The sequence below is a fragment of the Leuciscus leuciscus genome (assembly GCF_965113295.1).
Source record: "Leuciscus leuciscus genome assembly, chromosome: 5".
NCBI classification, from domain to species: Eukaryota; Metazoa; Chordata; class Actinopteri; order Cypriniformes; family Leuciscidae; genus Leuciscus; species Leuciscus leuciscus.
The window spans coordinates 23,910,874-23,923,829 of record NC_138729.1 but is presented as its reverse complement, the minus strand read 5'-3'; the positions used below and the strand labels follow the sequence as shown (position 1 = coordinate 23,923,829).

Genomic DNA, 12,956 nt, shown 5'->3' with positions numbered 1-12,956 from the left:
TGTTTTGATTTTAAGCCGCTACACTCCGAGAGAATTTTCAGTCCAGTAATCCAGTAAGCGAATTCATTCAAACAGCACTAATGTATAGAAAACCCTAGTTTTAGCCTATGAACCAGTCTTTGCTTTTTAGCGTATTCAAGTATTAATTATTGCGCTTGAATCATCATCCACTCCTTTTTCAAGTCCCCTCAACTGACCCTACTTAATTTTCTTGAAATTTTCTACATACCAATTATACATGCCAAGTTGTTACTTCTGTGTGAAATTCTTAAATGGCACTTCCATTACAGCTGGAAGAAGATTTGAGTTCCTTCTAAATGAGGGCTTTACGAGTCAAACGGAACAGAATTACAGTCATGTAATTGTCATCAACATTTTGCACTTATATTCATGTTGTTCACAATTTTTACCTTTTGTTTTCTAGTTGCCGTTAGTGATGAATCATTCTCAGAAAGACAGCGTTTAGAGATGTTTGTTTTTTATTTGTCTGTAGTTTGGGAGAACTCCTCTTCATCTGGCAGCTAGTAACGGGGGTCTGGAGGTGGTGCGTCATCTCTGTGTTACAGGAGCAAACACTGAGGCTATCACTAATGTAAGTTCAACATCCTTCTGGGTTTTGGTGTAAATAAGTGAGATGGAATTTGTAACTGTATTATACATTTATATTATTTATTAAAAATACACTACCAGTCAAAGTTTTGGGGTCAGTAAGTTTTTTCGAAATAAATTAATACTTTTATTCAGCAAGGATGCATTATATTGATCAAAAGCAACAGTAAAGACATGTATAATGTTACAAAATATTTATATTTAAAATCTATCAAAATCTATCAGTTTCCACAAAAATATTATGCAGCACAACTGTTTTCAGCATTGATAATGAAATGTTTCTTGTGCAGAACATCAGCATATTAGAATGATCTCTGAAGGATCATGTGAATCTGAAGACTGGAGTAATGACTGATTAAAATTCAGCTTTAACATCACAGAGAATCACATTTTAAATTATGTTAAAATAGAAAACTTTTATTTTCTTTTGTAATAATTCACAATATTACAGTTTTTTCTTTTGACACATGCAGCCTTGGTGAGCATAAGAAACTTCTTTTATTTTTTGGAAAAAAATTGTTCCAACCCCAAACTTTTGAACGGTATTGTGTATGCCTTTAAATCACTATATATATATATATATATATATATATATATATATATATATATATATATATATATATATATATATGAATATAGAAAGGGTTAGAAGGGGTTCTGTTCGACTACTGTCTTCTTTTTGTGTCTGACTGAGGTGGAACACTAATGATCTGGTGTCTTGCCCTCTTAGCACATTAATCAAATTGCAGGCTCTTCATCTCTTTAAACAAGTGTTCATTTATCATTCATGACAGCCTAGATTACCATTCTCTCTTTAATCCTTAATCTTTCAATCAACTGTCTCTCGACTCAAATAGAGCGTCTCCTATAGGATGTGTGTCGGTTTCTGTAGGTTTGCGTGTTCTTATATGATTGTGTAGGTGTCCCCCATCATCATCATCATCATCATCATCATCATTCTTCTTGGATGACTGATTCTTAATCAGACTGATTCTTAATATGCATTCCTGTGGAGATATCTGTCTGTCTTTATCAAGTGTTCAGAGATGTGTGCAGTTAATTTTTTTCCTGTAATATAGGGGTGTACCTTCTCCAGTAAGCTTGTCAGCCCAGTGCAATATAGTTTCCATACTGAAGCTTAATGAGACTGTGCCAGCAGAGAATCATTGTTTCACTTTCAGCACTGGTGAAGGACAGGATGCCCCAATGAAACCACAGTCAACTCATCCTAAACAATGTATGTTTCTAATCAATAGCCCCCCACATCCCTCCCCTCGGCCTACCCACACGCCCCTCGCTCACACCCCCTACCTCAACACCATCTCAAACACTCCTCCTCAGTGTTAATATTGTATAGCAGCTGATGCACAATGCATGTTACAGCACACGGGAATTTTGAGAATCCATAATTCATTGTCAGTGGCATACGAAAGAAAAAATGGATTCCACATATAAGAAGCTGCAGATTAATGTGGTCTTCTGTCTTTTTTTTTTTTTTTTTTGTCAAGCTATACAGTCCCATTCAAAAGTTTGGGGTGGGTACGATTATTATTATTATTTTTTTTGGTAACATTTTACAATAAGGTTACTACATTACCTAACAATGAAATATACTTTAAAAGCATTTATTAATCCTAATGTTAATTTCAATGTTTACTAATACATTATTAAAATCCAAAGTCTGTTACTATTATTTATTGGACCTGAGCTAACATGAACTAACAATACACAGTTGTATTTTTATTAACTAACATTTACAAAGATCAATAAATAGTCGGACAAATGTATTGCTCATTGTTAGTTAATGTTATATAATGCATTAACTAATGTTTACTAATGGGACCTTATTGTATAGAGTTACCTTTTTCTTTTCAAATGGGTCTCTTTCCATGTGCTCACCAATACTACATTTGATCAAAAATAAAGTTAAAAAGTAGCAGTATATTGTGAAATATTACAATTGAAAATAATTTGTTTCAATTTTAATATATTTTAAAATGTAATTTATTCCTCTGATTGCAAAGCTGAATTTTCAACATCAATACTCCAGTCTTCAGTGTCACATGATCCTTCAGAAATCATTCTAATATGCTGATTTGCTGCTCAAGAAACATTTCTGATTATCATCAATGTTCAAAACTTGTTCTACTGCTTAATCTACTGCATTTTTCTTTTTTCAGGATTATTTGATAAAAAGAAAGTTCACATTTATTTGAAATATATATTTTTTTATAAATATATACAATGTACTGTACATTATAAATACATTTACTGTCACTTTTGATCAATTTAATGCATCTTTGCTGAATAAAAGTATTAAATTCTTTTTAAAAATCCTACTGACCCAAACTTTTGAACTGTATTGTATTTATCAGACATATTATTTTCACCTGGTTGAAGATAAAACAGGCAAAAACACCTCTTTAGAACACCGTAGCAACTGCATAGCAGCGTGCTAAAACCCACACACAACGCCCAAGCATCACATTTTCTTCAGAAAATATTTGATTTGTTTTTGTTCATCTCTTCCAAGCAACTACCATATATTTTTCATGTCTCCCTTTCCAATATGAAAATGACATGCTGTGGTCTCAATTTGTCAAACAAACACTACAATTGGTTCCCTCATGTCAGGACGCTCCATTCCGCCTTGAAATTTCCAGCCATTTTTTTATCTTTTGGGAGACAACCACAAATCAATAAATGAATACAAGCCCGCCCTCATGGGAGCACGTAGTGTGAGCTGGAGCCGAACAGACAGACACAAAAAGATTCTGTGAATAAGAAAATGGGCTGTTTTGTACGGCAGAATTTGTAGTCACATCTCATAGTATAATTGGAAGGAAAGGCGCATTAGATAAGAGTAATTACAGTGCAGCATAGCTTTCCCATTTCTATCCTTTTCATTTGTGCTTTAACACCTCTGCTGTGTTCATCACATCCTCTTTCGCTCAGGTTTGTGTGGGGGTGTGCAGGGGCTCTCTTTCAGAGGGAGTCTGGTTCATTTGTCCCCGTCGGTTTGAGGAGGAACACAGCTGTTTCTGGTTGTGTGGTTTGCTTGTGCTTGTGGTCCCAGGTGTTATGTGTGGGTTTGTGTTGCTGTGAGTGAGATTGTGTACGTGTATCCGGAGCTGTTAAATCATTAATGGTTTTGGTCAAGGGCTGTGACTCTGGTGGGTTTAGGGTAAACAGATTTCTTTCTTTTTTTTCAGATGTGTAGCATTGCAGAGTTGCCTCAGGTTTTTATTTTTTTTATGCTGTCGTTGAGTTTGTATGTTTTATGCCATTTTTACATATGACCTTTCTGTGGAATATACTTCCTCGAGCAAGCTCTCTCTTACTGATAGTCATTACCCCATCCATCCACAACCCCTCTCCTGATGCTGATTTCACAATCACACATGTGCTTCCGTCAAAACCTCCTGGGAAGTTCTTATGTGCGTCAATTTGGTTGTAATGAAATAGTCTCTCTCTCTCTCTTTCACTTCCACACAAAGACAGAAAGCTTTTTAGTGCTTGTGAAAAAATTAATAGCAAAGGAAGTGCATTAGGTGTGTAATTGATGCTTTCATTATGTATTTTATCATTCCATTGCTGCCACGTAAAATTATTAGAAATGTAGATTGGTTGGTCCTCGTTAACCGACTTAAATGAGTACCATTTTCCAGGGGGGTCTCTAGATATAAATGACACATGGGGTTTAGCCCATTAGTGTCAAATATAATACAAAGCTTCCAGTCTTTCCAATTTATCAGGATTTTTAATTTGATGGTTAATACTGGGGTTTGAATAATATATACTGTATACACTACCTGGCACATACAATTACAATAAAGGTGAGAGAATGGATCTATTTACAGCAGTGTATATTTATTTAGGAGAACTCAAAATACACCAGAAACGGGACAACCGCTGTACACACGACGAGAACTGACAAAGAACAGAAATAAACACAGGGCTTAAATACACTAATTAGCCAAATAAAAATCTGGTGCAAACAATAATCAGACAATGAATAACCAAGGAAAATAACTGAAAACACAGAAAACTGAACTAAACTAGTGAGAACCCACCAAAACAGGCAAAGAACACCGATAAACCCTTATACTACCATTATAATTATCGGGGTCTTTAAGTTTGGTATATAAATACTTTATATACCAAACTTACAGACCCCAAACATTTGAATGGTAGCCTAATATAAGAGACTATCTGTGTATGTGTATATATATTACAGTTTCCACAAAAATTTTAATCAGTTGTTTTCAACATTGATGATCATCATATCACCAAATCAGCATATTAGAGTGATTTCTGAAGGATCATGTGATGCTGAAGACTGTATGTATATATTTAATTAAAATAGAAAACAGTTAAAAGTGTTATAATATTTCACAATATTACTGTTTTTACTGTGTTTGATTAAATAAATGCAGCCTTGGTGATAAAAAAATAAAATAAATCTTACCAAACCCAAACTTTTGAACTGAAGTGTTTATTATATATCTCAAGTTCAAATCTTAAAGAAATTGTTTTATATTGATGCACATTGTTCTCAGATGTAATGAACTTCTCCTGAACTGCATGGTGCTACTATGGCTTCTAGCAGGTGAAGAGACTGTTTCCATGGGCGGACAGACAGATAGCAGCAGAAGTGAGAGGGGGTGTGTGAAGAGTTGGGAGCTGTTCAGAAAAATATTACCCACCGAATCACAACTCTTCTTCAATGAGTGCAGCAGTCAGGTGGAACGGAAAGAACAAGCAATTCCATGAAACTGTTGCAAATGAGTGTTGTAGAGTGAATGGCTGAGTGCCAGGACGCCACCCTGGTGCTGACTTAATCATTTTTTATTACAGTTTTGTGGTGTCTTTCATCTGCACTCATCTCAAATATACGATCATCTTATGTGAGCTGGAGGCAGCATTACACCTTTCATTCATTTCAGCTATAATCAACACCGTACCTGCTGTTTGTCTCAAGCAGTTTTTGTAGCATACTGTGAGTCACGCTGTTAAGCTGTTAGGTGATATTCTCTCTTCTTTCTTTCTTTCTCACTTTCCCTTGTTAGCTTCTCACTTTCTCTTTTACACCCATACCCAGCAAACTGACTCTCTCGTTCTCTATATCTCTCTATCTATCAGAGCTTTATGAGTGCAGTGGTCTGGTAATACTGAGCAGATAAAAGGCTGATGGACTTTTATTTATCTAGCTTTACTCATTCATCTGTGTCACTGGACGCTGACGGGCCCGTATTGCCTGTAATGTTCTGTCGCTGCAGTTTATCCATCACTGTCATTGTCTCTTGCAGGATGGAAAGACAGCGGAGGATCTCGCGACTGCTGAGCAGCAGGAGCATGTAGCAGTGCTGTTGGCCAAGCTGAAAAAGGTGTGAGTCTTTGTTTATTATTCATCTCACTAAGACTCAAGAGACATTCATTTGCATTACATGAATGCTTTGTTAAGGCTTATGAGATCCTTGTTGCCTTTTTTTATGACACCTACAAAGGATGTCAGTTTTGCTCTCAATAATGGCTTTCATTCCCCTAAAATGTATGCAGAAGAACTGATTTTGTTATTTTAAAAATAAATGTTTGGCTTGCATAACATATCATTTTTAACCCATTGATCCGCTGAAAGATCATATTGAAATATATCAATTATAAGTAGTTGGGCTATTATTCGTTTTTATAGTTTTTATAATTGCAAAGCAATTGAAATCTCATTGGCCCAAAATCCATCTCCATATAGTTGTGTATTACACCACAAAATATGCTCATATTGGCTATGATTATTACATGATGCCATGCAGCAGTTTTTTTTTTTTAATACTGCATTTTGAAGATAATTAATGTTTAAATGTTCAGTGGCCAGCTCTGAACCATAATGACTAACAAAAAGGTACCAAAAAGACATGCAACAGTCAGGTTCCAGAAGTAAAAGTACCATTCATATTCTCTATTATTGGAATTAATTTGTAATGATAATAAAAAAAAAAACGTGAGCTACATATGCTTTTGCTGTAGCCATCAGTCTGCATTATTTCAGCTTATTTTTGAATAATCGTGTTTAACAGTGGAATTCCTGGTGAAAAACTCCACCAATCAGAGAATCGTGTCAAACAAATAGTGCCAAAAGAACTCTTTAGCGCCTGCCCAATCCTATGAAGCCCTGCAAAAAATGACAAAATAGAGTCGTATGGATATTTTGCAATAAACTTTTTACAGTTTTTTACAGTAAAAATATATTGTTGAGGTATATATGTATGCATTTATAATTTCACAGTCTTGTACCTTTTGTCTTTGTCTGATTTTCAATTACTTTGATTCTCATCAAAACATTTTTTATTGTGATTCACCTCATTGCTGGTTGATTTGGTTCATAACTCTTTAACAAAGAGAGGGAAGTGAATGGGAAAAATACACACTATAGTGTCATGTTCTTACTATGATTTGTTGGGCATGTTCATTGGTATTCTTTAAAGAACCTTAAAATACCATGTCAATTTGATGGTACAATAATATCATAGCTGAAGCTTGCAGCCCCTCCCATCAATGTGACACATAGCGCCAGATCTGCCAATTAATCCCAACAAAATCCCAGATGGCATTTTGAAGCTCTTGCATAGTCCTTTACTGTGGTGAAAACATTTTCAAGGTGACTAAAAAGAAATGGTTTTCCATATGTTAAGATATTTCAGTCGCTTCTAATTTGAACTTCAGTCTACATCAGTTTATTTTTTTATTTTTTTATCTCAGTCATTTTAATGCTGCAATCGCTTGGATTTGATCTACTACTCAGATGTGTGGTTTATCTATTAGACACAAACTTGACTTTAGATTTTGAACGTCGTTTATTTGACTGCCACTTACATGATTTAATATATGGCATTCGGCATCTTGCTATTTGCTACAAAATGTGGATTATGCTCAGCTGGCAGACCCAGAATACTAGCTATTAAGAGCCTATAAATTACACTCATTAGGATGCACTGCACATTCTCAGTCACATTACCATTATGCCATTGGTCCATATGTCATGTTGTATTGCCATTGGATTGTGTTCATTTACATGCCCTTTTTGCCTGGTCTTACAGGACAACCATAAGAGTGTTTACATCCAGCAGCTGCGGCCTACGCAGACCCTTCAACCTCGCATCAAACTCAAGCTGTTCGGCCACTCGGGAGCAGGGAAGAGCACTCTGGTGGAGTCTTTGAGGTGTGGCATCTTGCGGAGTTTCTTCAGGAGGAGAAGGACCAGACTGACCAACCCTGTACGACACCCAGCCTCACCGGTCACCTCCAAACCTTCAGGTAGGGTGATGTGTCTTCCTTCTGTATTTATTGAAAAGCTAAAAAATTAAGCTTTGCAACTTTGTTCATTTCCCTCACTCATTCCCAAATTAACACACACACGTCACATAGCGCTATCCATGGAAGGCAGAATCACGTCAATTTCATGCCGCAGCCAAACTGAGGAAGGTGTCTCAGGGTTTCTGTGAGAAAAGTTTTTAGAAAGAACCAAAGTTCAGTGGAAGGCGTTGATTGTGCGAGACGTGTGCAGCGCAGTGCGACTAACACATTTGTAGGGTATAAAAGAGTTTTGAGTCATCTGACTCTCGTGTTATTTCTCGTGTAGGGTTATTTCTCCAAACTAAAAATGGCTCTTTGCCACTTCTGTGGTTTTGTCAGGATTTTTTTTTGTACTTTTTAAATATTGTATACAGTATGTGGTGATAATGGATCATCCATTGTGGGGGTTAAACATACAATATTTTTCCATTACCAGCCCATATCTTTAACCAACTAAGCAACATTTCCCTTACTATGAAGATAATTTGTTCTCCTTAAAAAGCTTCGGTATGTTTTTTTACTATATTTATTTTCCTGTCAACACTGGGAAAGCTGGAATAAGGACTTTAGCAAAGAGCTCCCCCTTGTGGTGGGTTTCCACAGGTCATGAAATTATTCAAATTAAAAAAATATATAAACCCTCAAATAATAGGCCAATTTTATCCTTCGGTTACAAATATATACGTATTGTATTTCTTGTTATAAATTCAAAAGAGTCTCATAAAATTCAATGTAGTTTACAGTCTTCCTATCTCTTTGCTTCCCTGTGTGTGTGTTGTGTGCCTGTAGTGTCTGTCAGCATCTCTAACCTGTACCCAGGCTGTGAGAATGTAAGTGTGCGTAGCCGCAGTATGATGTTTGAGCCCAGTTTGACTAAAGGAGTGTTGGAGGTCTTCAGTCCTGTTCATAACGCTCTCTCCACGGCTGACGACACCGCCACCAAAGCCATCGACATCCAGAACACCAATGTCAATGGTGAAAGTCAAGTTTTTTTTTATGTTTTTTAACTCTTTTAAATCTCTTAGATTATGCAGTTATATAATAAACTGAATATTCTTTAATGTTTTTGAAAGATGTCTCTTATGCTCACCAAGGCTGTATTTTATGATTAAAAATACAGTAAAAATTGTGAAATATATATATTTTTAAAGCTATTTTTTTTTCTATTTTAACATATTTTACTATGTAATTTATTCCTGTGATTGAATTTTCAGCTGCCATTTACTCCAGTCTTCAGTGTCATGTGATTCTTATATTTTTAATTTTATGAATTGTATTATATTTTATTGGTGTATGTGTGTTTTCAGGTGTTGGAGAATTCTGTATATGGGAGTTCTCTGGTAATCCTGTCTACTACTGCTCATATGACTACTTCGCTGCAAATGACGCCACAGCGATTCATCTGGTCTTATTCAGTCTGGAGGAGCCTTATGAGACTCAACTCAACCAGGTCACATTCTGGCTCAACTGCCTAAAGGCTCTCACTCTGCCAGAGGACAACATCGGTATGTGTGCGGGACTACAGTCTGCAATGAATGGATTTTTTTACTCCTCATTTTTAGAGGGATTCCATAACAATAATTACAGAGAACAGCTGAAGCTTAGAAGTCTCTGATTAAGAGGTCTTAGGAAAAAGTTCTAGAAAAAAATCTGGATTAAAATTAATATTGTATACTTGGTTAGTAACTTAGTTACCTTAGTAGTTTTTATAGACTTATAGACTTTATATGACTAATAGGCTTGATGTTTTTCATGGAAGTCATGCTATTACACCGTAACATATTTGTTAAGGCTCAGTTTTATTCATCTGTCTCTGCCCACCCATACTGTTGAAATTCGCATTTCCATAATAAGTTGAATAACATTTGTGATAATAGGAAGCTACAAAAACCGCTTGATGGATGTTTTAGCCGTTGCATAATGTCTTGCTGTTTTTCACACCATGTGCACCATATTTTTTTTAAATGCTCTGTCAAGTTAAAAGCAACTTGTTAATGTTGCTTTAGTTGGTTTGAACCAATTCTCCAATAGTTACTTTTTTAACACATTCATTTTTAAAATATTATTATTTGTACTAAACTAACAAGGTAATCCCTATGAGCTTGATGGCTTCTGTTGATGCTGTTTGTAGTTTTCTCATTCTTGTCCCTCTCAAACTCTCTCTGATAATTTCAGCCTGACTTGCCTTTGCTTGCACTGTAGTGATGGTTGAGGAATTTGTGTAAGTACTGTAGCAGGCACTTCCTTTGTGTTATGGATAATGCCGAAAAGAGACTTCATCAGAGTCAGTGCATCAGTCTAAATCTAGGAATTCAGTTCTTTGTCTATGGTCTATGGAATTATGAGTTAAAATGATGCATTGAGGTTAAAGATGTTCAGAACAGATCATAAGACTGGTGCTCTGTTGTGTCCGCAGCCTTTGGAGGGAAGATCAGGAATCCACTGCGTGTGGTGCTGGTGGCCACACATGGTGACATTGTGAATCTGCCCCGATCGTTTGGGGGAGAGTTCAGCTATGACAAGGAGAGATCTCTACTTAGGGAAGTCAGAAACAGGTGATTAAATCAATATAAACTGTCGGTTTGGATCTATGAGACCTACAAGGACGATATTTGGCAGAGTGATCCTTTTACTCTATGGAGCATGGATTAAATCCTACTGATTATAGTGATTTGGTAGATAAAACATCATTATAAGTCAAAATGATCAATTGAGTAGATCTACTCAGCCTTGAATGTGCTTTGTTTCTATTAAATTGAGTATTATACTGATTATTTTTTATCAGGTTTGGGAATGATCTGCAGATTGCTGAGAAGCTCTTCATCATGGATGCAGGAGCGTCCAACTCCAAAGACATGAAGCTGCTGAGAAACCTTCTGTTAGAGCTCCGCAACACCATCATCTCTGTAAGATCGTTCTCCACTCTTTTGGATATCTCAATAATGAGGCTCACTTCTCTTTACCATGTCAAATAACCACCACAGTTTTCTCTCAGAAACACACAATATCAAACACTGACACTCAGATCCTTCCTCCTACATCTCTATCTTTCTCTCACTCCTACACGTACCTGTTACCATTTCTTTCTCATCTGCCATTATATTGTGTCTGGAATGGATCTTTGTGTACAGTGTAGTATATTATAAAGAAATTAAAACTATTTCAAGAAGTATTTAGTACAGTATTTATTTATGAAATATTTAGTACAATATGTTTGAAGTGTTGAGGAAGCCTGGCGTTCATTTATCAGTGGTGGTTCCTACTATTGCTCCTATTTTCGGTTAGTGGGGAAAATACTCTTTAAACTTATATTTGTACAATATTTCGAGGTGAGAATATTAAAGACCCACTCGTTTGTCTTGGGCTAGAAAGTAACTACCGAGCAACCACTCAAAACACCCTAGCAACTGCATAGGAACATGAACATGTTAAGAACCACTCTGAACCAACTTGACAACCCCTTTGACAAATACATTCAGAAATGTAAAAATTGCTTTTCTATCTCTCTCGTTTTGACAGACCTGCAGGCCGATGACTCAGCTGTCAGAGAAGCTGTTGTCCACTCTGCCTTCCTGGCGGAAACTGAATGGGCCAAACCAGCTGATGTCATGGCAACAGTTTGTTGTGGATGTGCAAGAACAAATCAACCCTCTAGCCAGCGAAGAGGATCTGCGGGAACTGGCTTCACAACTTCACAGCATAGGAGAGGTGTGTGTGTGTGTGTGTGTGTGTGTGTGTGTGTGTGTGTGTGTGTGTGTGTGTGTGTGTGTGATGATGAGCAGATGATTAAATATGTTTGAATAATGGGTATATTGCTGTAGGTATAAAGTGTGTTTTAGGTGGTTGCACTGTATCATTAATTAAAATTATTATTTTCATGCATTCTGCTATACTATCGCACACGCCCCCGCTATTAATGCCACATTCAAACCACCAAAGTCTACAATACAGAACATCTACAAACATGTTTTTATGTGGGTCCAAATGAGTTGGTGGGCGTCAGCAACTGAATAAGGGCTTTGTCAGTCTATTGACCACCCACAACCATTACAACATCAGCTTCACCGATAGAGAGGGCAGGTGAATGAGTCATTCTCATCAATATTAGTCATTTGTGTTTTCAGCAGCAACACTTAAACACATTTTAGGGAATGTTTTATGTTGATGGGCTAAAATGCCAAGCTGTGATTCAGCTTTATTAACATTTACTTACATAAGATGCTCTGTTTATTGGACTTCAGATCCATTGTGTCCCTTTAAAATCTGTTATGTCATATCTCTTCAAAGAATAATTCACCCAAAGATGACAATTAGTGTCAGCCTGTGTGACTTTCTTTCTTTTTTTTACTGGCCACCCTTTGTACATAATGAAAATACATTGCAATCTTGAGCTATCAAGCTCCAAATTTCAAAAATCACTCTTTGAGTTTCATAAAAGTTTTCCATTCAATGTGTTTGCCTTATTCCTAGTCTTCCAAATGCATGCAATAGCTCTGTGTGATGAACAGACCTAAATTCTGCACTTATAACTGATATACTGATATATCTACTGATGATTTGTGATGATATAGTATATCATCACATTTATTTGAAGAAAAAAAATTTCTCTCCTAAAGTGACCATTTAAATTTGGATAAACACATCTGCTGAACTGTTATGGAAGCCACCTAAAGGCTTGTTCACACCAACACAAATATTTGGTCAAATTTTTGCACGTGATATGTCTGTTTCCGACTAATTTATAAAAACACCTGATTGACTAAATGAAAATGCAGATTCACTGACTAACAGTTGGTGGTGCTTTTAGAAAAGCAGTCACAAAACGGTATATGACTTTGTTTTGACACCCGCTTTTCAGAGAGAAAAAAGAAGTGAAACAGTATTTACACGTTTTCAAATAGCCGATCAGATTTTTTTTATTCACTGTGGTTTATCAAACAATACCAAATACAAGAGTATAGAGAGCTGGTTCCAAATTCTTCCTCTGCTGTTCACTG

At 36.2% G+C, this 12,956-nt stretch overlaps 1 protein-coding gene across 1 annotated transcript in view; it reads left to right on the top strand.

Moving 5' to 3' along the window:
• The window catches only part of dapk1 (death-associated protein kinase 1), a 68,194-nt gene that overhangs the window by 52,006 nt on the left and 3,232 nt on the right, over nucleotides 1–12,956 (top strand). Inside the window, exons 18-25 of the mRNA XM_082169987.1 lie at nucleotides 494–592; nucleotides 5,919–5,996; nucleotides 7,704–7,920; nucleotides 8,749–8,934; nucleotides 9,267–9,464; nucleotides 10,376–10,514; nucleotides 10,745–10,865; nucleotides 11,479–11,667. Coding sequence (XP_082026113.1) covers nucleotides 494–592; nucleotides 5,919–5,996; nucleotides 7,704–7,920; nucleotides 8,749–8,934; nucleotides 9,267–9,464; nucleotides 10,376–10,514; nucleotides 10,745–10,865; nucleotides 11,479–11,667 — 1,227 coding nt within the window. The remainder of the gene's footprint in view (nucleotides 1–493; nucleotides 593–5,918; nucleotides 5,997–7,703; nucleotides 7,921–8,748; nucleotides 8,935–9,266; nucleotides 9,465–10,375; nucleotides 10,515–10,744; nucleotides 10,866–11,478; nucleotides 11,668–12,956) is intronic.